The 24,403-nt window shown below is 43.7% G+C and overlaps 1 protein-coding gene across 1 annotated transcript in view; it reads right to left on the bottom strand.

Moving 5' to 3' along the window:
- The window catches only part of NCAM2 (neural cell adhesion molecule 2), an 808,853-nt gene that overhangs the window by 550,859 nt on the left and 233,591 nt on the right, over positions 1-24,403 (bottom strand). Inside the window, exon 6 of the mRNA XM_078658362.1 lies at positions 962-1,107. Within this exon, the coding sequence (XP_078514488.1) occupies positions 962-1,107 (146 nt within the window). The remainder of the gene's footprint in view (positions 1-961; positions 1,108-24,403) is intronic.

Here is a 24,403-nt window from a genome sequence, read left to right as displayed (position 1 = left end):
GGAAAACATAATGAAAAGAAGCTGAAAATTCTTCATCTACTTTGTGGTAATTTCTTTATGCTGGGTCTTCTCATACCTTTATTTATTATTATACACTTTTTTAATTTTTTAATCATACCAGCTTTGATTAGAAAGAATCAGTGCTGACTTTGTAAATATGTGTGTTAGTGCCCAATGTCTTCCACTTCTGTTGGTACCACCCAGGGCTCCGGCACCCGCTGCCGGACATCAGTGGCAGCATTCTCAAATAACTGCCACACTGAAACAGGTGTGATAGTTTGGACAATTCCAGGTTCCTCCACGGTGTATCGTTGGCTTGGCAGTGCTAGCTCAAATATTTTTTTCAAATATATTGATTTGCACAAATTAGTTCTAAAGTTCTCTGCTCAAAAATAGACTGAGAAGGCCAACATGTAGTGTGCATGCATAAACAAGTGCCTGGGTTTAAAAACTGTCAGTGCCCAGGGCCTGGCAAACACCGGCACAAATTACTTTCCACTGCTCCACTTGGTCTTGTTTATCCTCAAAGGAACTAGGGGCCATATTATCAAGCAAGGTCGATACAATATCGTCGCTTTTATCAGCAGGAAACTGCTGCTAAAGCGGCGATAATGGGCTTGATCATACGCCCTTGTGAATTCCCATAGAAGTCGAGGTTATCACCAGAACCTGGGCTTCTATGGGAATTCACAAGGGCATATTAGCAAGCCCATTATCGCCACTTTAGCGTCAGTTTCCTGCTGATAAAAGCGGCGATAATGTATCGCCATTGCTTGATAATATGGCCCTAGTTGTAGCTTAGCTCATTCTTTCAAGCAAGTTACCAATTTTTATATCTTACATTAGTAAGTAAATGCTATCAGTACTTACAAACTATCAACACTTTTATAAACCTGCTTAACGGAAAACTGTTTGGTTCGCTCAAATATTTAAAAGTGCCTGTGAATAAATATTGCATTACCTTATCACCGTCTGAAAAAATCATTCCGTCGCTGGCCCTTTTCCAAGTAATTTCTGGAACTGGTTCTCCCTCTGCTTGGCAAGTCAGAGTAGTGTGGCTACTCTCAACTGCAGTTTCGTTTTTAAGCTGTATGATCTGCGGCTGTACTGTAAAAATAAAACATTCTCTTATTTTCAATGCGTTACATTTGTTTTTATTACTACAACATTATTTCCTTATTCTACACATTGGCGCAAACATATAGGGTCTTATTTACAAACCCCTTGCGACACTTTTGTCTCATTTTTAACATGAAAAATGTGACGTATGGGTAGAGCAAGGGGCTTGTAAATTAGCCCCATAGTGCATACAAACTGTAAAATGTTTAATTGGTTTACATAGAGGGACAAATGCACAGCGTCAACGGCATGAAAATAAAAATCTTTGAGAATAATCATTAGCATTCTCGCTAAAAACATTGGATTGTATGCAACATGAGAAAAAAAGATTTTCTAACCAGCCCTCTCTGCTAGTTTGTACTATGGGCCTGATTTACATAGAATTGGTGTAGGGCACTGCCACAAATAGTTTTGTTCTTCTGCCCTACACCAATTCATAATGGGTAGGAATGAACCGTATTTAGAAGATACTGTTCATTCCTGTCTTCTCATCCAGTGCTGGTGCACATTTTTCAGCCCAACCCTAAAGCAGGCACCCTTGCATCAAGATGCAAGGGTGAGTGCATTATTGGCTTGATTTTTTCTGTGCAGGAAAAGGCACCTTCTTACAAAAAATCAGTCACAAGAGGCATTTTCCTAATTCTCGATGTGCTGCAGAATGCAGCACACATGAAAAGAGGAAATAACAAGAAGGAATAAAAAAATTCTCCTTGTTACACCTGCTCCCGGGAGGTGTAAGGTTTTGGTGCTGCCCCAGGTTTACATGATTTTGTAAATCTGGGGTATCGTCAAAAACCATTGGAGTTGCGTGAGAACACCCACCCCAACACCCATAGAACGTTTCCTTGATGCAGAGTAAGAAAATTCAGCACTTTGCTCTGCTTCGCCTTACTCTAGATCTATGAGGAGATTCAAAGCCATGTAGGGTGTCTTGTGTCGCCTCATAAATATGACTGAGAGGGCTTCACCACCAGAGACATCAAAAGTGGCTCTCCAGCAGCGCAGGCCTCCTGTAAATGAAGCCCTTTGTCCTCACTGCCTTTACACAAGATGCAGTGTATCCCTACTGCAACTGGTGATGTTTGCATTGACGAGGTATGCCAAAACTGGTGTACAAAATATGACGGACAGTAAGGAAAATCTTTTCACTCCTAACTGTATGTAATTGCTGTCATTTGTTAACTCCTTCGCTGCGGGCGTTATTCCCCCGCTGTGCTGGGGTGGAGGGGGGCGCACACAGCGCCCGCATGCTCATGACGACCTCAGCTCGTCATGAGGCACGGCACTCCTGTGCTCATGATGAGCTGAGCTCGTCACAGGTGCATTGGCTCCCGTGGAACGTTCAGCACAGCAGGGGAATTCTCCCCACACCTGAGCGTTCCACGGGCCATGACGAGCTGAGCTCGTCATGAGCACCGGAGTGCCGTGGCTCATGACAAGCTCAGCTCGTCATGAGCATGGGAGGGGTTAAAGACCCAGCATTCCAGTGGTGGCCGGTGTTTTATAAATAGTTGATGTAAACGTGCACCCCGGATTGCACTGAGGAAGTCAGCATGCCTGACAGCTTTAGGCAGTATGCGAAGGGCACCCTACTGCAATCTCAGCAGGTGCACGACAGAACAAAAAATATTTTACAGAGAAATACAACACTGCCACCCATCAGATTAAACAGAATGTCAACTTACATTTTTATTTCGGAAATGCTACAAGTGTGTTTCTTCAGTTATACACATTTGGCTATCTAACGCTATGTTTTCAACATAGCACTGACCCTGGGTCTGGTTATAAATGCGAGTTTTTTGGGCAAAACTCCTCTATAGCCTCAAAGGCATCCGTGGTCGGCAGTAGGAGTTCCTGCAGGGCGGTGATGTGGGGAGGGGGGAGGAGCAGGGGGTAGTAATGTATGGATTACGGAGTTTAACAGTTAAGTAAACATATAAATAAATAAAACAAATTTCGTTGCTCGCACTGCATCACCAAATGCGATGCAGTGCGCACAACAAAATTCATTTTATTTATAAATTTTTTTACTTACCTGTTAAACTCCGTAATCCATACATTACTACCCCCACCCTGCCCCTCCCCCTCCCCATGTCACCACCCTGCAGGAACTCCTACTGCTGACCGCGGCTGCTCAAAGGACAGCTCCACCGGGTATCGGCCAAGGTTGCTCGGGCACCATGGTAAGTACAAACACTTATGGTATCCGCCCAGCGGGCATCGTCAAAGTTCCGTCGAGAGCACCGGTCACGGAGTTACTGGGAAGCGTCGTCCGCCTCATCCTCCAGCTCGCCCCCAGTCCGGAGTGGCGAGAGGAGTGGTGGAAGGAACTGTTTCAAAGTCTGCAGATCTTCCCGACTGCAAGGCATTAATTACACAGGAGGCAATTAGACACACAGGCATCAGGTGAATCACTGATTTGGCTGTCTGGGATCCCACTAGCATGATGAAGCCAGAACTGTGAGGGACTACCGCACAGGTAAGAACTGAACACCACATGTGCTAGGCGCCAACTTGTGATCAGTCTGCACTGGGTTGTAATCGGTTGCGTTTGCCAGCACAGATCATAGATGAGTCACTGGGCAGTTGTAGATTGTGGTACTCGAAGTTACAATTATAACAGAGCAGGGGCCTCGATCGCAGAGCGCTGGTAAGTCGGTGCACCGCCTTACACATAGCACATATTACGGCAAGAAAAGATCAGACGCGACACAATAGGGTAAATTAACCGCCGCTATTTTAGAGTCAGGCAGGGACAGGCAGTACCACAGTGCTGAACATCGTGTATGTAAGTGACAAGAAGTGGACCAAAAAACAAGGTGTGCGTTGAGCAGAGGGGTGTGAATGACTTCCCTCATAAGCAGCAGCCTCTCGGTAAAGGCAATATAAGTACTCCTAGGCTGGAGTTGCCACAATCAGTGCACCCGCCATTTTGAAGCTGATGACGGCCATCCCTTGTCTTCTACGGATTTCAAAAAGTAAACAGAAAATGTCTCCATTCATCACTGCCCAGTAACTGAATTGTAGGCTTTTCTATTAGAAATCCACAACATGTATTAAAAATATGTAAATCTGTAAATATGAATCTCCTTTGACATGGGCCGCACTGGTCGTCCTAATCCGCTGCCATCTTGAAGTCAGACACAGATGATTATTGCCTCCACTGTGCTTCCCGGGGGAGGCCTCTCCGCAATTCCCGCAGCTTTCACCTCCCTCGCACTGCGTCCCTTGCAATCGTTGTCACTCTCCAGTGTGTGTTCATTCACATTGCCCGGCCGGCTTCGCAGAAGCAGGGCGGTTGTATGATGTAACAACGCGTGTTATTACTACGCGTACTGTTACATCGCAGTCGTTACAACGACTGCATTTTACCACTCTATGCCTTTACAACGCAAGTCTTTACATCGACTTGCGCTAGGTGGTGTGCTAACATTTAAAAAGTGTAATTTACTATTCCAACTCCAGTCCACTTATCAGTAGGAAAGGTGTTGGGATAGTAAACTACACCATTTTTAATGTTAGCACGCCATCTAGCGCAAGTCGTTGTAATGGCATAGCGTTGTTACATGCGGTCGTTGTAATGACCGCGATGTAACAGCATTGCGGTGTACTGACCGCGTTGTTAAGGATGTTTCCCAAGCAGGGCATCTCCATTCTTTTTCGAGGGCTCGCAGTCGGCGGTCATCCTTCTCTATGTTCTGAAGGATCGCTTTCCGAGCCACCATCATCTCTGATATGCATCTCCCTCTAATAGCTGCTTTACAGGCATCCTACTCCACTAGAGAGGATGTGACGGTGCCACCATTATCGTGGAAATAGTTAGAGTAATCCCTGACTCAATAGGTGCAGGGAAAGCTTGGTCTTCTAAAGCCTCAGGGTGTAAGCACCAAGTGGGGATTTTGGGACATACGTGGTACCATTGTAAATGTACCAGCACCAGGTTGTGATCAGAACGCGTCCTAGTGAGGTACTTGCTGCTAGAAATCCCCCTGTGTACATCAGGGAGCACAAGATGGCATCCAGCGTAACATGTATGTAGTACCATCTGAATGGGGATGATGTGATCATTTGTCTTCAGCCACTGGATGAGACATACTGTGGGATGAATGATACCATTAAATGGTGCCACTCTGAAGACTGGGAGGCCATAGAGCAGAGTGCTACCACCATCCCTATGTGTGAGCTTGAAGGCTTGAAAACCAGTTCTGAAGCTGATTTCTAGAAGAACCAGTTTTACTTTCTTTAGAAGATAGAGCTGGTAAGACGATTTCTTTGTTTTGTTTGGCAATGTGTCCTTTGAGGGTGAGGTTGTTGTCCAGAGTGAATCCAAATGACTTGGGATTCAGTGAAAGTTGGGGTTCCAAGCCATCAAATGTCATGCCATTGAGCCAATTTTATATTGTTTCATTTTTGGTTATGTTGAGCTCCATACATATGGATGTTTGTTTGTTTTTGTATTTATTTTTAGAATTCTCTAGTGCAGACCTAGCCACATGAGTGGTGGAGGGCCTTTACCAATAACATATTAAAAGGTAACACAGAATATATTACAAAAGAGGTGAGAGTATAGCGAGAACAGGTTAAGAAATTAGTCAGTGAGATAAACTTTGAAGAGATTTTTAGTCACTTACAAAAAGTCAATAAATGTGGATCTAGTATGATGTGTACAGGGATAGAGTTCCATAGACTTTAAGGCATTATAAGACCTGATTAGATGTGTTCCTATTTCTGAATTCTGAGAATTAGTCTGTTTCTTGTTCAATACGTAAAGGTGCAAATCAAGTCAGCAAGCAATGAAGAAACAGGGAAGACATTGCACCCTGTTGCAAATATGCATACATTGCTGATTAGACCCATGTCATTACCTAACACATGATTTTGCATCATAAAATAAATATTACCTAGCATTCATTAAAGGAATATGTCTCTGCAAGGTGTCATGTCTAATTATAAATCATGCTCAAGAAAATTACACCTCAATAGAAAGCAGCAGAAGGAATTGCAAAGTTGGAAAGCTCAAAAAAGAGCAAACAGGTTCTATTTCCCTGGATTTCCTGCAATTCTGGAGTCTTTTTGGAACTCTGCATATTCCAGATTTTAATATCATAGAAGAACTCAGTGCCACCCTGCCAGGTAAAAGAGCAGACTGATCTTTTAAGACTCAAGTATTCTCAATTGATCTAAAGAACGTTAGAATAAGTACATATTATCCTACAGCATTAAATACCTCATGCATGACTCCTGTGCATGACTAAAGAGAGAAAATAAAGAGGTTTCAAGGCCAGATAAAACATTGTTCCCATGAATCCATTCAGTTAACCCAGTTTCCCAAACTGTGTGCTGTGGTCCCCTGGTGAGAGTCAAACCTAGCCAGGGGAGCGGCGCCCCAAGCACTTTAATGAATTTGATGTTGAAGGGGTTGTTGGCATCAGTTAAACTAATTAGACTTAAATGCATGATGTCGATGATTTGTAAGTGGCATGCCTAAAGCTGTAAACATAGTGCATAATTGATGGCATGTCGAGGGAGATGACCTCCATATTTCACTGGATCACCACATTCCAACAATCCCAAAGTAAGTGGAAGATTCCTGATTTATTTTGTTAGACTTGTTAATAGTTTTGTTTTTTTCCAATGCATTTCACACCAAAGCAAATTATCAAGAAAGTACATTTGTCCTGTCTATTAAACACACTAAGGGGGCGATTCCGATCTCGCTCGGAATGTCCCCGAACGCGATCAGGCTGTAAAAAGTACGAGCCGTACGAGTGTTCTCCGCCCAACTCATACAGCTGACGAGCGAGCAAGTACTATGCGAGAAATGCAAAATCGCTGACCGAATCGTTTCCGGTTCCGAACCGCTCCATACGCCTCGTCCGTAAGCAAACCGTGCCATGCAATGGAGGCGAATTCTGACCGAGCCAGTACGATGCACGAGTTACACAGCCGGATCAAGCCAAAGTTTCTGGCTCGCAAAACGTCCAGGAAGCTGCCTTTGGGGGTCCGCGTCGGACCCCCCGTCACCCACAGCCTTACTACTTGGTCACAGGTGGAGACCCAAGGGTCTCTCCAACACAGGATGTACGGTACAGATGGCACTGACGCGTACCCACTGTAGGGGGCACCCCTGTGCGAGACGTACCCATTCAGTCAATGGGAGCCCATGTAAGTGTCGTACGACCGGCTCCCATTGACTTCTATGGGAGTCCGACCGAACCGAGTCTGGCTCGGTCGGAAAACACTCTGGATCCGGCTCGGTCGGAGAGCTTTCTGACCCAGATCAGAATCGGCCCCTAAGTATTATTAAGTATTGACATTTATACTTGAATCATAGGTACTTCCAGTACACTTTTCTTTCAGTAGACACTCTTTTTCAGATAGGCCTGCTCTCTCATTTAGCACAGGGAAGCTAAAACACCAAATATGGCATAATGCCAACATTTGGTAGCAAGAAAGAGGGACGTTTAAAGAAAAATCGGAGGAATTTATTTTACTTGCATTGATTTGGGGTCAATTTTAGGTAGGAGAGGGCAAAAATAAAGATGCATGTGGTTTAAAACATCGTGAGTCACGTTTCTAAGACAGGTGTGTTGGCACGTATGACATGGGTAGAAATGGAAGTACATGCAAATATTCTTCAAGTGCAGAAACACGTTGGCAATGGTCCTTACATGCATTGGGGTGCTATCTAGCACTGTAAGTGGGATAAAAAATTTTGAGAGGGTATTCTAAAAAAGGCATGGGCAAAGAAGTGTAACTAGGAATGGATAGATATCTTTTATTTCGGCACCGAGCCATAACAATTTGCATAAATAAAAAAATTACAGCGGTCATCATACATACAAAGTTAATACACATAAAGAAATTCAGATAAAACCAGCTTAAAAAGGAGGTGATACCAGCTAGTGAATCATTGTTATAAATGCAATTGATCGTGGCCATATTTATCATGTAAATGAAACGGTATAATCTCTTGTAAGACACACAATATAAAAGGATATAATGATTAATATAGATATAAAACAAACATGCATGTAAAAATCTAAAAAGCAGATCATACAAGTAAAAATAAAAATAAGCATCAGACAATATCCTGGGTATAAAGGAAAAGGCAGACACAAGAAGTCCTATATGAATTATTCTCTGGAAAATAGCTATTGTGGTTAGGTTTTCACTATAGCCTTCTTTCTTAATTTCCACGCGCAATGCAGATACCGATATACCGCAAAGGCTAGTTGATCACAGGTATCTCTCTTGAAGAGTCTCAAGGCCTCCCAATAGTGTCTGAAACCCACAATTTTACATACTTCTAAAAGCCACTTCTTCCGTGCAAACCTATATAAAGGACAAAAGAGCATAACACGGGCCTCAGTTTCATCAGTGTCAGAACAGTTAGGACAACATTTTATGGGGGAAGGGACATTGGACCATACTGAGTTGTGGATTCTCAAGGGTAAAAGCCCACTCTAAACTGAATACATAAACATTTGGCCTGAAAAGGAAGCATTCTATCCCTAAAAGGGTCAAAGCTTGGGAGACACCTATGGTTTAGGAACTGACCTGTCAGGCTACTATTAGGGTACATTTCCAATGTCTGGGACAGGGCTGCCTCCCAATTTCACCGTTTTGCTTTTTGTGCATCATCCCTAGCAATCGACTCGAAAATGTAAATGTTGTAAATGTAAACATTTTTGAGCTTGTAAAGCGCACTGCTACCCGTCCATAGGTCTCTTATGCTGTATAACTCTGGGGAACTCTGGGGAACGCGTCCCAGCTTTCCCTGTGGGATGGTCCCTTGCTGGGAGTCCCCAAGGTGGAGCCAGGCATCCCCAGAATGGGTGGGGCTGTTGTGGAGATTAGGCAAGCTAATGCCCAGAGTTGCCGAGTGGAACCCCTGAATAGAGTAAGCACCGAAGCGAGAATTATCGAGTCCGCTGACCAAGGTCCACGACCCTGCCGCATCGGGAATTGAACCCTGGTCTGGGGCCGACTTCTGCTCTCGAGTCTGCCGCCTCTAACCAGTGAGCCACACTACTCCATACACCTATGCTATGAGAAGTTTCTTTATTAGTCTTCAGCCATGGGGTGCGTACTGCCCTATCAAGAACAACTAGATCTTAAACACTGTCTATAGGAATATTTTGTTAGAGGCGCCGCTTTAGTAATACAAAACGCCCTGCGTGTATGATTATAATATCTTCATCAGCTTCATCCCAATAATTTTCAGTGAGAAAAATGCAAGTACTCACAAGGCAGGACATACATCCCCCCCACCATCCAAAAAAAAGTAACAGTGATGAGCAACGGGCAATGGCCTATGGGTCAAGGGAGCCGTGGGTCAAAAAAGTTTGGGAACCACTGAGTTAACCCTTCATTACAATAGTGTTGCAATTTCTGACTGAGAAAGTAAAGACTTTATTAACTGCAGCCTGCCCACCTTGCAAGTAGCCCTGAATGATTCAAAGGTCAGCCAAAAGGAGCCAATCAAAGTAAATTATTCACTCTTGGCTACTATATATGTCATACCTGCTGTAGTATCTTGCGAGTTAACAATGACAGAACACTTTTGGCTGCTATTGATTGCAGTAGCGCTATGATGTAATAAATAGAGTGTATCGCAGTGAAGGCTGCTTTATAATGTTGAGCTCACAGTTATATGCAGACAAATAAAAACATGTCACACCAAATTCCGTGTGTGGTGTGGTTGTTGGCGGGTATCACGGATGGGAAGATGCTACAAATAGTGACGAGATAGGGGATCCGTAATCACAAGATTGACAATGCTTTCTCAAAGAGTTTGCTGTGGTCCAGGCAAACTGCTTGTAAGGGCTATGTGTGCCGTTGTTGAAGTACAGAATCATTGGGAATGCATGTGGAGTCACAGAGCAGTTCCAGCCACTGTGAATGCTGTTGTTGAAGTACAGAATCGATGGGAATGCATGTGGAGTCAAAGAGCAGTTCCAGACACTGTGAAACAGTTGAAAACTATTTGGTGGAGAACCTGTTAGTCAGGCCAAACATATAGGTACTGTGCTACTATGCAACATACAGCTATAAATATTATGTAGTGATTATGCTGAGATTCAAAGTGCTGCCAAGTTGAAATCAACCTGGTGTCTAAAAAACAAATCGAAAGCCAAGTGCAAGATAATGCTGCGATTACAAGTGCTGTGAGGGAGAGATAAACCAGGTGTAAGCAAACTCACGGAAGTGCTACATGCATAGTATTCTAGATGCAAGAAAACAGTTGTCTGGTTACCAGAAGCACTTAAAGAGAGTCTTCATACAACAGCCCTCGGAGAAGTGCCTGGGGTTGCACTTACTTAGCCGTTCATACCTGACGATACGAGACCACCAAAGCTGCTGAGTGGGACTCAAAACAACTCCACAGTTCCTGAAGAGTGAAAGTCGTAACAGTGGCAGGTTGTTGTTCTGATCGAGGCTGTGAGAAAGGGCCTATTTTCCGTGGTAAGCTTCCACCTTTTGCCTACATTTAATTTGATTTCAAATGTAGTGCACAGAGTCCCTGCCAATCAGGCACCCTATGCACTGCTCCTTTCCTAAAACTATACCCCAGTTGGTACATCTCTCCCCTGCAAGTCCCTAGTAACTGGTACCCAGGGAATATAGGGCCTGAGAGCCGAAGAGGGTCCCTTGGACCCACCTCACTGGGACCATGCCACTGCCCTTGAAGCCTGTTTGCCCCTGTGAGAGAGAAAACGACAACTTCGAAATGGGTGCCTTGTCAACTGCCTGGCAGCATAGGCATGTCAACCAGCTAGCAGGGCTCACAGCTCTAAGGCAGGGTACACTATACTACAGGTGAGGGCATATCTGTCTGAGCAGACATGCCTCTCCAATATTGGACACCATTTCACAATATTGAATGTGCCAGTGAAGCAATGGAGAGTACATGGACTGGGAACTTAAGAACTCCAGTTCCACTGCCCCATGACGGATTTACTAAATATGGGAGTGTTTGGTACCAAACTACACCTTTCAATAAATCCCCACTGATGCCATTGTGGAATTTATTGCACCATGTACCCAGAGGCCACTTCAGAGCTGGCCCTTGAATCCCTACCAACCATGGTGTGGTCTTTGACCAGCTGTTGGTAACCATCCACAATAAGGCATGTTTCTGGACCCCTTGGTGGACAACCCCTGCTCTGTGAAACGAGAAACAATTTACATCCTGGGCAGAGGTGTCATGCCTCCTCCCCCAGAATGTGCAAGTACTTGAAGAGGGAAGCTTCAAAGGCCTGCCACCCTTGTAATGTGACCCCCTGCAGCAGCAGATGGGATCCCCTGGTTTATACCCCCACTTTGGGTGAGAAACCTGGCAGGAAAATTAAATATTGTAGGTGTGCCAACCTCTGCCAAACCCACCCATAAGGTGGGGGAAGTGAAGTAAAGAACACTTTTCAGTCCCCACCCAGTTGAGGATGGGTGGACCCCTCCAAACAGGGCTAGGTCTATGCCCCCTCCTACAGGAGAGTGGCAAAATAGAGGGTGTAGTCACGTCACTTCAGGAGGGTGCCCATTTGCCCTACCTGCTACTCCCCTACAATGCCCCCTAAATGTAGTACTTAGGTGCCCCCCCCAGAATTGGGCCCCAGATCTGCTGTGAACTAAGAAATAAGAAGACACCCTGCATCAGAAGTCAGAAGACGACATCAACCTTGGCCCCAGCCCAGCCGCCTGTTTCCAGCTTCAACGAAACCTGCGACCTGTCTAGGAGCTCAACCGCCAAAACACCTGGGAGGACTGTTGCCTTCAATAAAGACTCCAATTTCCTGAGGACAGCGGGCCTGTCCAGACGAAACCAAATCCAGAGACTCCGGATCAAGGCGGATCAATGATGCCAGCCCACTCTGCACCTGACACCCACCGCCAGAGTCTGAGTAGCTCACCTGAGCATTGTAGTCTCTGTGGCGATACTGACCAAATGTCCAGTGTTCGCTGACCTCTCTCCCCGTTCATGACAGCACCTGCAGTGTGAATCCAGAGGCTCCTCGTGACCGGCTCCAGTAAGAAGATTCCAATGTCAAAGGCAACCCTGCACCCGAAGCCCCAGGCCTTGATGAGCTGTGCCCAATGACCCCCTACATCCCAACATTCTTCTTCTGTCATTGGTCTTCCTTCTGCAACCTCTGGTTCCAAGCCTGCAGCCTCATTGCCATCAGGAAAAGCATTGGGCGTCCGATGTCAAATTATCACCCGGACGCCCCTGTATCGCTGATGGTGTATATTTGGTGCTGCTTTGTGCCCCTTTGCTTGTGCTAACCCCAAAGCTTGGCCCCTCCAACTGATTTACTTACCTGCAGTGTGATTCCAATTCTGGTATCCATTGGAAACGATAGCATTGAACTCTTATTTTGACTTCTGCACCCAGCTGCCCCTGTGCCGCTGGTGGAACAGTTTTGGTACCTACTTGACCCCTGGAAATTTGCTGACTTTTGGCTCCGGAGACTGAAATTGTAACTTTCATACTCACCTCGTTAACCGCAATATTGTTTCCGCATAGAATAACACAGGACAGTGTGAAAAAGTTTCTATGTGTTGCTTTTTGAAAGTGAAAAGTATTTTTAATTAAAGACATACCTATCTTATTGCGAAGTCCTGAGTCTTAAAATGAAGTACAAACAAAGTATAATTTTATAAAATTGGTCTAAATCTCCTTCTTGAGTCGTGTGTCTTTTCTTGATCATGTATGTGCAATAAAGGTTTTACACGCCTGTTTGTTAGGTCTAAGGCTGCTCGCCGACACTACCACTAATAGAGCACTTTGGGATTTGCATTGAGCAATGTACACTTTTGGAGAAGAATTTTAACTGCCTGGAAAACATTCAACACTTTCAGGTTATTCCTGGAAGCCTGAATCAGCTCGGTCTTTCTAAGTGTATTTATGAAAATGTTTTGTAACTTCATTTTTAGAAAGTAAAAGTATAAACAACCACTTTGGTCTCTTTTTCAACTTTTTTGTTTCTGGAGCATAACCCTCTACCACTGCTAATAAACTGGTACCTCTATCTGAGCCTATTGACTAGTTTCTTTAATCAGAGACTCGTACCAATTTGTTAGACTTGTAAGCCTTATGGTAGTCTTCCCCCCAACATTTTGCCTTCCTCAATCATTTGTTTTACTTCGATTTTGCTGGCCTTTGGACTCTGAGCGGTTTACCACTGCTAACGAGTGCTAAAGTGCATGGGCTCACTCCTCAAAACATGATAATATTGGCTTGTACCCAATTAACAAGTTTAATTTAATTATAAGTTGCTAGTAAAGTGGCACTAAATGTGCCCAGCCTGTAAATTAAATGCTACTACTGGGCCTGCAACAGTGATTATGCCACCCAATTAAGTAACACATCTCAGATGTACCATTGAAGAGCCTGTTTGTGCAGTTTTAAATGCCATGTTGACCCGGTAGGATAACCCCCTGGAATGGCCCAAATCTTCTTTTTTAATACATATATATATCACCAACAGTGTAAGCCCTGCACAGCTCAGAAGGAAGGGTACAGCATATTTAAAACATAGGACATGTAGTTCTAAGTTTTACATGTCCCTGGTGGTGGAAAATTCTTAACTTTGTTTTTCAGTACTGCAAGGTCTACCTCTCCCATACGATAACATTGGAGTAAACTTACTGCGTTTTATGAATATAATTAATGAATGGGAATAGGTTTCAGTTCATGTCTAGTACCTCTGGAATCCCAATTTAAAATCCTAACTGTCGGATTTTAATTTGTAATTCAGAAAATGCCACTTTTAGAAAGTTGGCATTCTCCTGCTTTAGCCATTTATTGCCTGTACAATAAACATCTTATATTCAGGGTCAAGATGCCCTTATGGATAAATGTGCACTTTACAACTACATGTTTTGTTACCTTGGTCACATGACTGGGTGTTAAAGCAGTTGAACTTTGTGTATTTCTTTTAGACAGCCACACAAAGTAGGTAGCTTAGGTGTGTATTGATGAACCATCACTGGCAAGCTAGGAGGGTAGAGCTGGGCCCAGACCCACTTACATTTAAATAGGCAGTATCCTGCCTACACACAAAGGACTGCATATCCCTTGCAGCAAGTCTGAAACCAGGACAGGGAAGGTAGGATGTCTGGGTACCGCAAAGGGAAACCTCTAGAAGCTCCCCCCCCACTTCAAAGGCACCCTGGGTATAAATAATGGACCTAAGACACCACCACTTCAGTATACTTCTGGACCTGTAGATACTCTGCTTGGAAGAAGCACTGCTGTGCTGCGGAAGGACTGCCATTCTGTTGACTATTGCTTTGCTGTGCTGCTGCTTTGTAGTGCTAACCTGCTACCTACTGCCCTCGTGCCTGGGTGAGAAGGATTGTACCGACATCTCTTGAACCCAGAACTCAGAGTAACTCCAAGGGCTAGTTCTCTAGCCTCCGGATCTGAAGCCTCAGAGACAAGCACTTTGCCAACCTTGCTCCTCCACTTGGATTCCGCCATCTGTGAGTCAACCCTGCCAAGTGGTGCCACCACAGTCCTTAACCATTGGAAGTGGGCTTAAGAAGCTCATCAACCTCTGAGGAACCAGCTGCAATAACCAATCTCCTCTGCTGTGCGGATCAAACCTGAGCAGAACTGACACGTCAGCACTGCTGCATGAATTTCACTAATCACGAAGACCCACATCACAGCTCTTCAGAACTACTGCATTGCCCCAACTGCAGGATGCATCCGCAGTGCGTGCCCTCGCATCCCTCCTCAACAGCAGACTCATGGACGGACTCTGAATTGCAGCTTCACAGTTCTTTGTAACTACCACATAGCCCCGATTGCACTCCCCATCCTTGACTCAGGACTTTTCATCGCAAGCCCAATCAATGGGATCCTCAATGATGAGGCCGGGCCTGGTATCGCAGTCTTGTTGCATCTCCGAACCAACACACCGCTTCAGCTGCACAATGCATCATTTACGTGGATACTCGAAATCGTCTAACTGGGTCCCTGTAGCAGGCCCGTCCTCCAGCTTGATCAGCCTGGACCTGAGACTTAGTCCTGGTCCGGCACAATCAGATATCTACAGTGTCCAGTTTACTCCTTTTTGCCCTATTTTTACTAGAACATTTAAAATCAAATATCTCTGGTCCTACTTATTGGACTTTTGTTGTTGTGGTCCTATTTTATATGTTACAAATGTATCCAGCTCTGTTGTGAGCTCTTTTTTGGGTGTGTTTTCACTGTGTCATATTTTGAAGTGCGGCACAACTTCCTAACACATTGCCTCTGAGTTAAGCCTGGCTGCTCTGCACCAAGCTTCCCGAGGGCTGAGCACAGGTTAGGGTTTGCTTGTGATTTCACCTTAAGAAGAATTGTGGTTGTAGCTTAAGAAGGTTGTCACCCCCCCTCAACCAGTAACTCGATCTCTCACACTATTTACTTCATATACCCTAGAACCATTACCTGTATTATTTACCCTAGTACCTCTGTCGTCCTATACCATAGTCAAATACCATGCCTATACCACACACACTGTGCTCATGCTTGAAGCCTAGTACTTCCATATCTACATAAATCTTAGTAGCTTTAAAACATCTGTCACCTCACCCTCTAACTATATTTTCTCTGATGTAATTCTCTATATACCCAAGTAAATTATCCTATTCCTCTACCCAGACATTTCAGCCCCTATTTATATGCTACCTATACCATATCACCGCAAACTATACACAATTATATCTACCCCTCCATATGGCCAAGTAGTCCTCCCCATTCCAGTAGAGGTGCTTGGGTATACGTGGAATAACCTTTTCCTACATATACCCATGTACCTCTATTCCTAACCATACCCTTCCTTTATATCTTCCTATACCTTAACTCCTCTAGTTCAGTCTCAACATTCTTATCTCTTCCACCTCCCTTCCCTTCACTCTTGTGGGAATTCCTCATTTTGAGAATCACCACATGAATGCCCCCCTTTGTCTTAGACTTGTGTTCTCCATTTCCATTTTTCTCCAAAATGAAAAGGAGCTCTACCAGCGGCAGGCATATTTAAATTATGCCAGTCATTCTCTCCTGTTGGTGCATTGATACATAATGTCACCCCACACAGAATTTAGTTTTTTCATATTTCCTGTTTTCATTGTGTTTGTTTATTAAACGTTCCCTCTCTCCACTTTGAAAACTATGAATTCATCCCGTATTTAAGGCCCACTTACAATACTCTTCACAAAACCTGAACTGGATAGCATGAGATACATAAGGAAATTTTGTATTCCATCTACACAGCAAGGCTATATAAGACATCTTCATTTCCTGTTCAGGCTGTCTGACCCTTGTCTGAAATAAGCATAATCCGCAATTTGTTCGTTGACATGTGTTTTCCATACTCAGCATTCTGATTTGAGTTTCTTTGTCCAACTTACCTCAATCTAACTATGCATCCCTGTACTGTATGTAAATTGTACAAATACAATTCATTTGTATCTCACAGTACAATTAGAGTTGGTTAGCGTATGTTTCGGTATTAACATACACAATAGAAAAATCTTCCCAGTTGACGATACAGAGCAATGGCCCAAACTAATGGTTATACTGTTTGTGCTCATGCCAGTTTGATGGACATCAGACAGCACAACTCCATCTCAAAGGACCTGGAATGCGCCTTGGCCTACAGGTATGGTAGCATTATTTATATTCATACCATAACAAAACACAGCATAAATTGACATTGCATAACACAACAGAACATACCACAACTGAAATGTATTGGGCATTAACTGAGGGGAGCTGGTGCAATTGGGACTGCTTTTGTTACTTCTTCAACAGATCATGATGCCATGCATGCAGAGCTGTACTGATCAAAACTGAGAATAAGAAGGGCACCAGTACAAGAGGTCAAGGCAGGAGAAGACACTACTGCTGTGTTTCAACGGCTATCAGTATTTTAAGAATGATCCAATTAAAAACTATGGCCCTCATGTAAACATCAGCTATCAGTAAGGAAATATGTTTGGCATATATAGTTTCTAATTTCGCTTAAGTTTTGCCTGAACGTCTTTTTATATGGCTGTGCTCCCAAGTGAGCTAATTATTAGTTTTTAATATTTTTTTTGGCATGGGCGGCTAGCAAGTATATGGATCAGTGAGGTGGGCAACTGAGTGGTGGGTGGAGCATGCATGCAGCCAAGGCAATTGGTAAATCATAACAAAAATAAAGACAATTACCTTGCTTGCTGCATGTCAGATGCCCTGCTCACTCCGGTCCCTATTCTGTTGGCTCCGTGGGCTCCAGCCTCCAGGCAATTCCCCCAAACAAATCCAGCCCTACTTTCAAGCTGGTAACCAGCATGAGAGAAAGTCGCAATTAAGTCCCATCTCCTGCTCATCCAATATAAAATCCTGCATAGGGTATATTACAACAGACTACGGCTGCACCGTATGGGGCATGCTAGCGACACTAACTGCCTGAGATGTGGTCAGGTGCAGGGGGACTTTTACCATATTATCTGGATGTGCTCTATAATCCAGACATACTGGGCTAAGATTCTGAGGGAATTAGGTGAGATGCTGGAGGTGGGTCTCCCGGTGGACCCCAAACTGGTGCAGCTGGGCATAACAAATGATGTAGACTTGAATCGCCCACTCCTGATATTCATAACACTAGCTCTGGTGGTGGCTGAGAGGGACGTGGCCCAGACGTGGGGTGCTCCCATGCCTCCTCAGATAGACGATTGGAGAGGGGCATGGATATGTATATGGCAGCAGAGAGGGTCACTTAGAAAGCGAGGGGTTGCCCTAAGAAATTTAATAGAGTATGGGGGAAATGGAGACAATATCAAGGTCTAGACGGGGGACTGTGAATTAGAGAGGAAGAGGTACCCGGTTAACCAGGTTGCATGAGGGGTGGCTTCGGAACTATCTTTGCACTTTACAGAGCTATGGGGCACTTGTATATAGCCCTGTTGTGATGATATTGGGAGTGTGGATTTGGCAGGAGGAGCGAGGAGGGTGGAGGGGTGACGGGGTATGGGAGATGGTTATATGTGACATGCCTGTTATGTTTATGCACTTTACAGAAGCAAATACAAATATTTAAAACATAATAATAATGTGACTTCTAGAGCACATAGCTACCTCATATGAGCTGTCCCAGAGCTGGGTACAGGTGTCCACCAGCCTCCCCTGCAGTTTTAACGCCCCTTACATTCAAAAGAGAAAAAATATTTTTTATGATTTTTCCAGGAAAGGCATTCTGACTGGGCCTGACAAACTGTTAGGGACAGCACATTCGGCCATTTCGGCACTAGGTAGCCAAACAAACTCGCACCAATGGCATGTCTCTCTTCCTTATTTTTTTCTAACTGTTTGTGCCTGCACTCACGACTACTAACCACAATTGTGTGTGCCTGGTGCAAACAGTAACAGGGCACATATTCACAGTGGCGTAAGGAGGAGCACGAGGAGGGGATCACGTGAAGGGTATTATTAATAATATATAGTTTTGAAAAAAATGTACCTGAAGCCACTGGCCGACTCTCGCATTATGCCCCCTGCCCTCTTGCTGGTCCCTTTCTTTGTTTCTTTGTTGTTTCTTTGTTGTCTCTCTTGCTGGTCCCAGCAGCCCGTGCAGAGAAGCACTGGGATTTACCAGAGAGGACTGGAAAGATGCTTCGCTTAGACCAGGGAGTCTGTGGGGTTTCTCTAGTCCAGCTATTTAATGCAGCTGGGCTTGAGGTATCTATGCGTGCATATGTGTTTTGGCCGGCCTGAGACGTACGGCCAAATGCATATGCACACTTTAAGAGTGCACATAACACTCCTCCTACCCCCTTTCATGCCTCAGCCCCACCCCCACCCTACAGCGCTGGCTCAGAGCCAGCAAATGAAAGAAAAATGATGCTACACCATCCTTTAATTTTTAGTTTGCTGGCTATGATCCAGGCTGTGGTGCTGACTAATCATGAAGAAAAGCTCTCCACTGCACAAGTGAGTTGGCAACTGCTTTGGGGAAAGCACACCAGTGAAATAGAGGGCTATGGTCTATAATTGTTGGGTATGTCTTTTACTGGAAGGGAATACTAGTGTGTCACTCCTTATATTTGGAACACAATCAGTGCCAATATAAATGGCTTCTTTAGCACTCCAGTCATGTCTGTAATATGGCATAGGAGCAAAGGCAAAAGCATTCCCTCATTTGCAATGGGCCATGCCATAATTTAAATAGGGACAAACTCTGACATTAAACTCGCTACCTGCAACAATGTTGACCATAAGATAAAAAAGTGCACAATATAGCCAAAGTTAGTAGATGTGAAGATAGAATGTTAAGCTCCTAATTAAACATGGTCTCGTAATTCTGAGTGGGCTGGTAATTACAGTAACTGTGAGGGTGGAGAAAATCTGGCCTGATTAATTGGCCACATGTATTGTGACCCTAAATGTACACTTCCCTATGTAATCTTATCTTGTCAATATTCCGCAAGTTGATGGATTGCTCTCTTTCTATTTAATGTTTTGACATAAGCCTTAGAAGTAGCATTTTTGTTAAACATTTGCGATTGCTATTTTTATAGCACATCTTCATTTGTAGGGCTTGTCATATATCTAAGAGAAGTTTTGAGGATATCACATTGATAGCTGTTTTTGTAATAAACTTGAAACACTGGGTATTAATTAACCTATTAAATTCAAGGCTGACAATGACTAAAACACCGTCTGCAAGCTGAGAAAACGTGGGCAGGGTCAGACTAGGCACTCAAAGCAGTCCTGACAATTTTGTTGGACCAGCCACCGGGAATTGGGGGGGGTCGTGTAGTTGTGAAGCACTGCTGCTTTGCTTTTGGTGGCCAATATTGCTGCAGCACTGCAAAGCCGGCCCCCATAACAATACCATCCCTCGCTGCAACAAAACCAGCCTCCCTTAGAAACACCCAATGCCCGCTACGGCCAGTCTAGCCCATATCACAGGTTTCATACAGTCTATTCTATGCGGATGAATTGTTTTTGCACTAGTATGTAACAATGAAATTGGAATTAGTTCTACACTATCATTGACTTAGTATTGACGGAAATATAGCATGCCATAGTGGTACGGGCATGGAAAACATACAATGGCCTGAAAAGCGGGGAGAAAACTCCCTGTGCATCAGAGTCATTGTTTTCTTTGCTTTGATGAAACAAAATCCTGCTATAAAAGTTTGCTTCAGTGGAACAAAAAAAAGAATGCAGAATAGTGTAAGAGTATTGGCAACCTATTGGAATTCTGATCTGCAGTCAATGCATGAGCCCCACAGGCGGAAGCAATGAAGGCATAGTTTCTGAGCAGGCAGGCAATCCTTCACCATGAGAGTAGAATTCTGAACCTCTGCTAATTTATTGAGTGCAGATCTCATTCGAAATTAGACCATATTCGTATTTGTGATTTTATATTAGAGGCATTGAAGACAAGGTAAAAAGTCCCTAAAAAATAAGTAAAAATGGGTCAAAAATATTAAACCATTTACCGCTTCTAGTTTTATAATGCCCAATTTTATGTGATCCTGCTACAATTGGGGCGGTGGGTGGAGGAGCCTTGCCCCCCTTGCCACCACCCACAAATCAAACGATAATAAAACAGGTTATAACCCCGTTTTCTTATCGCTTTTTTTTTCATCCCCAGGACTCTGACGAGTTTTTGAGGTGTGTCCGGGAGATGACACTGCTGGTGCGGGAGTGGTAGTGCACTGTTACAGTGCATAGTTCATGACGGTTTGACCGGCCATTACAAGCCGGCCAAACCGTCATGCGCACAGAACCTCTACAGAGCCCCAGCTGCATTGCTGGGGATGGGGAGATCAGGCACAGGCTCCCAGTCTGGCTGGGAGCACAAGTTGATGGCGCTCAGGCCAACCCTGACACTGCTTTCATGCAGCATCAGAATTGGCACAGTCTGGGAGCCTATGATCAGCAGAAGAAGAAGGAAGAGCACAATTTGGATACCCGCTATTGAGTAAGATGGAACTGACGGAACACGCCGCAGAAGTTAAAGCACCCGCTGGGAGGACACGGATCAGTTTTATGTACAACTATAGACAGTGAGAGACCATTTACAATACTGCCCTGGCTAAAATAGCAGTACGATGAAATCGAATCAAATCTGTGGAACTACTATCCCATTAGGAGCAGGATTGCCTGCCCATTTGATTCAGATACGAGTGACGGTCCCATTTAACCAGACAGCTTCTGTTAGAACAGGAAAGCCCTATGCTTGCAAAGGGCCACTCCAAAACAAATCTGTGTTCGAGACTGTGAAAACAGACCATTCATTTATGACACCCCTTCTATTCATCGGTATAAATCTCACCCTGAATATAAGGTCCTGAAGAAGGTGGGAGCAAATAAATATTACCCACCGAAACGTATGTCGACCTGACCTATTGGATCCCCAGGAGGCAACGTAACCATGGACATTAAATGAAATGCACTTTCCATGTTTTGAATAGTGTATGCCTATCAAACTGAGGGAAAAACGAGTGTGAAGTATGAATGCGCAAGTGTGGTAAGAAAGGTTGTGATGTTTAGTGAATCAGTTGTGGTGTGAGACTGATCGTAGTTATAGTTTTTTTTTCATATAACTAAGTTGTATTATGTATTGCATTTCGAATTATTGAACCACGGTTAAATAAGTACAACCTTTTTTTCCTTTGTATAAAAAGCTCCCCCAAAAAATGTATGTATATTCTGAAAATGATATTTTATTCTTTGAAAAAATTTGAAAAAGAATGAATTTTATAAATAAATAACAGTAATCTCATGTATCAAGTAGCATTGTATTTGATGTATTGATATGGGACTGCCCAAGGAGCTTGTCTATCCAAAAGTGAAGAAAACAGGTCGAGTGGGAGTGCTCTTTGAGCGTTTGTTTCAGTTTTTTGTGTTTTTCTACCTTCTCCCAGACCTATACTTCAATTACAGGTGGAACCTACGGCATATTACACACAACTTGGTTGGCAGCAGCATTCAGGTAAGTTATTTCCTCCATTTTCTTTTTTTCTTTTTTCCTCAAACCTCTCCTCCCACCTCCTTCCTCCAGCCCGCCCTGCAACTTTGTCAGGGGATGGGGCGCTACTGCCTGCTACGCCACTCCTTTGGGAAATGCAGAGCATAATCGATAGTTGATTCAAGATTGCACTTTACAAGTAGCTTTCTTTTCCCTGGGCCCTTCATATAGCCATATTCATTGTGTTTTAAACTGCATGGTATAGAAGAATGAAAAACTAGATGCATGCAAGACTGGTGGTTTACCCGCAATTTTAAACTTACAGGCGTCCTGAGATACAGCTGCACACAGTTTGAGAACTTGGTGCCATAAATGCACAATACCAAAACACTTTCCACATGTCACACTACACTCGCACACTCAATGTATCCATACCATATCACATTTAAGCTCCCTAACTCTCACTCCTTTTCAAATGAAATTCATACAAAAGGCACAGAAACAAAACACATAAGCTGCAACTCTGGTCCCCACACGACATCCAAACATTACACATACAGGCAACTTTAATGACACAAACTCATTCACCCATAGTACTCTCACAGAGTAGTGTGTTACAGGCCTGCAAATGCGCTTAGGCGTCTCGTCCTGGGCGTGATACGCTACATAAAATAACTACCATAGAGAGCAATACGTGTAGTTAGTCTTTTACAAATATATATATATATATATTTAGATAGATATATATATATTGTGCACTAAACAACACAAAGACAAAAGGTCTTTGTGTTGTTTAGTGCACAATAAACTTTTTGTGCTGGACCTACCTGGTGTGCCGTCTTTTTCTGGGAGCCGATTCACGGAGGCGAACGGGAATAGTGAAAAACGAAAAGTATGGTGACTGCTACCATCGACGGCATCAGCGCTGTTTGGCTGAGGATCGCGCAAGCAGTATTCCTGTGAGATATATATATATATATATATATATATATATATATATATATATATATATATATATATACACGTGTGTGTGTGTAATATGGTTCTACAAAATGTAGCTATTACGTAAGCAGGAAACATTAGGTCAAATAACTGTATTTTATTTATTTTCAATAGTGTAATGAGACTATAAAAGTGGGAAGCATCTGTAATAGAGATTCACTGCCCAAAACAGATAGACCCACAATAATAAATTATCAATTGTTCAGCCGCGGTCCGTGGAGGAAGTTCGGTGGGACAGGGAGGCGATGAGGGGGAGGGGCAAGGTGGACAGTGGTAAACACCGGAATATGGACAATTGCAGGTGAGTAAACAAATTAAAAAATAAAATGCGATGCAGCGCGCACTACAAAATTCGTTTTATTTTTTAAATTGTTTCCTTACCTGCAATTGTCCATATTCCGGTGTTTACCACTGTCCACCTTGCCCCTCCCTCGCACCACCTCCCTGCCCCACCGAACTCCCTCCACGGGCCGCGGCTGCCATTTTTCTCTTGTAATCTAGGAGTGCTGTGGGTATTTACTAACCCTCTCTTCCCTTTCTTTATTTCATATATGCAGATAACGACTTTCCTAAGGCAGAGACCTGTTTGGAAGTCACACAAAAAATACTCTTTTTTAACATTAGGATTGGCCATCATCTTCTATCTCCTTTAAACACTTTTGCCTAACTTAAACTAATGTGTTTGTAACTATATTGCTGTCCTTTCACCTACAATTAACTGCCGACAAAAAATTGGTTGATCTGCACACTCTACGGATACACATCTTTCCTTTTTTTCTCCTAACCATAGATTGATAAGATCTAAGCCTATATCTAGATCTAAGGTGCAGATGAGGTGCATTTACTCAATGAGCTGCATCACTAGAGTTTTAATCTGACCTGCAGGCTATGTATAGATTTATGCAGGTAGTATATTAAGCCACTAAACTTAGGATTTTACTGCAAAGAGAGAGAGAGAGAGAGAAAGAGAGAGAGAGAGAGAGAGAGAGAGAGAGAGAGAGAGACGCCTGCAGGTTACAGACTCTAATCTGACAAAACTGTGATGCAGCAGCACAATCAGGCAAGCATGTAATAAGCAAACGGAGGTCCAGGGATATTGTGCAATGTCTAGGAGGATTAAATGGGCTGTAGGTTGTTAAACCTGTCATCCTTAGGGTCGTCTTCCCCACCTTTTTGCCTGCTTACCTCCAGTTTTTTGCTGCATCTTTTTGTTGACCTTAAGACTCTGAGTCACTGCTAACTAGGAATAAAGTGCATGTGCTTCTGCCCTAAACATGTTTACATTGGTGAGTATCTGATTGGCATATTCAGTTTACTTATTA

The sequence above is a fragment of the Lissotriton helveticus genome, chromosome 8 (assembly GCF_964261635.1).
Source record: "Lissotriton helveticus chromosome 8, aLisHel1.1, whole genome shotgun sequence".
In the NCBI taxonomy this organism is placed as follows: domain Eukaryota; kingdom Metazoa; phylum Chordata; class Amphibia; order Caudata; family Salamandridae; genus Lissotriton; species Lissotriton helveticus.
The sequence above is the reverse complement of the archived record's forward strand: the minus strand, read 5'-3'. Positions and strand labels throughout refer to the sequence as shown.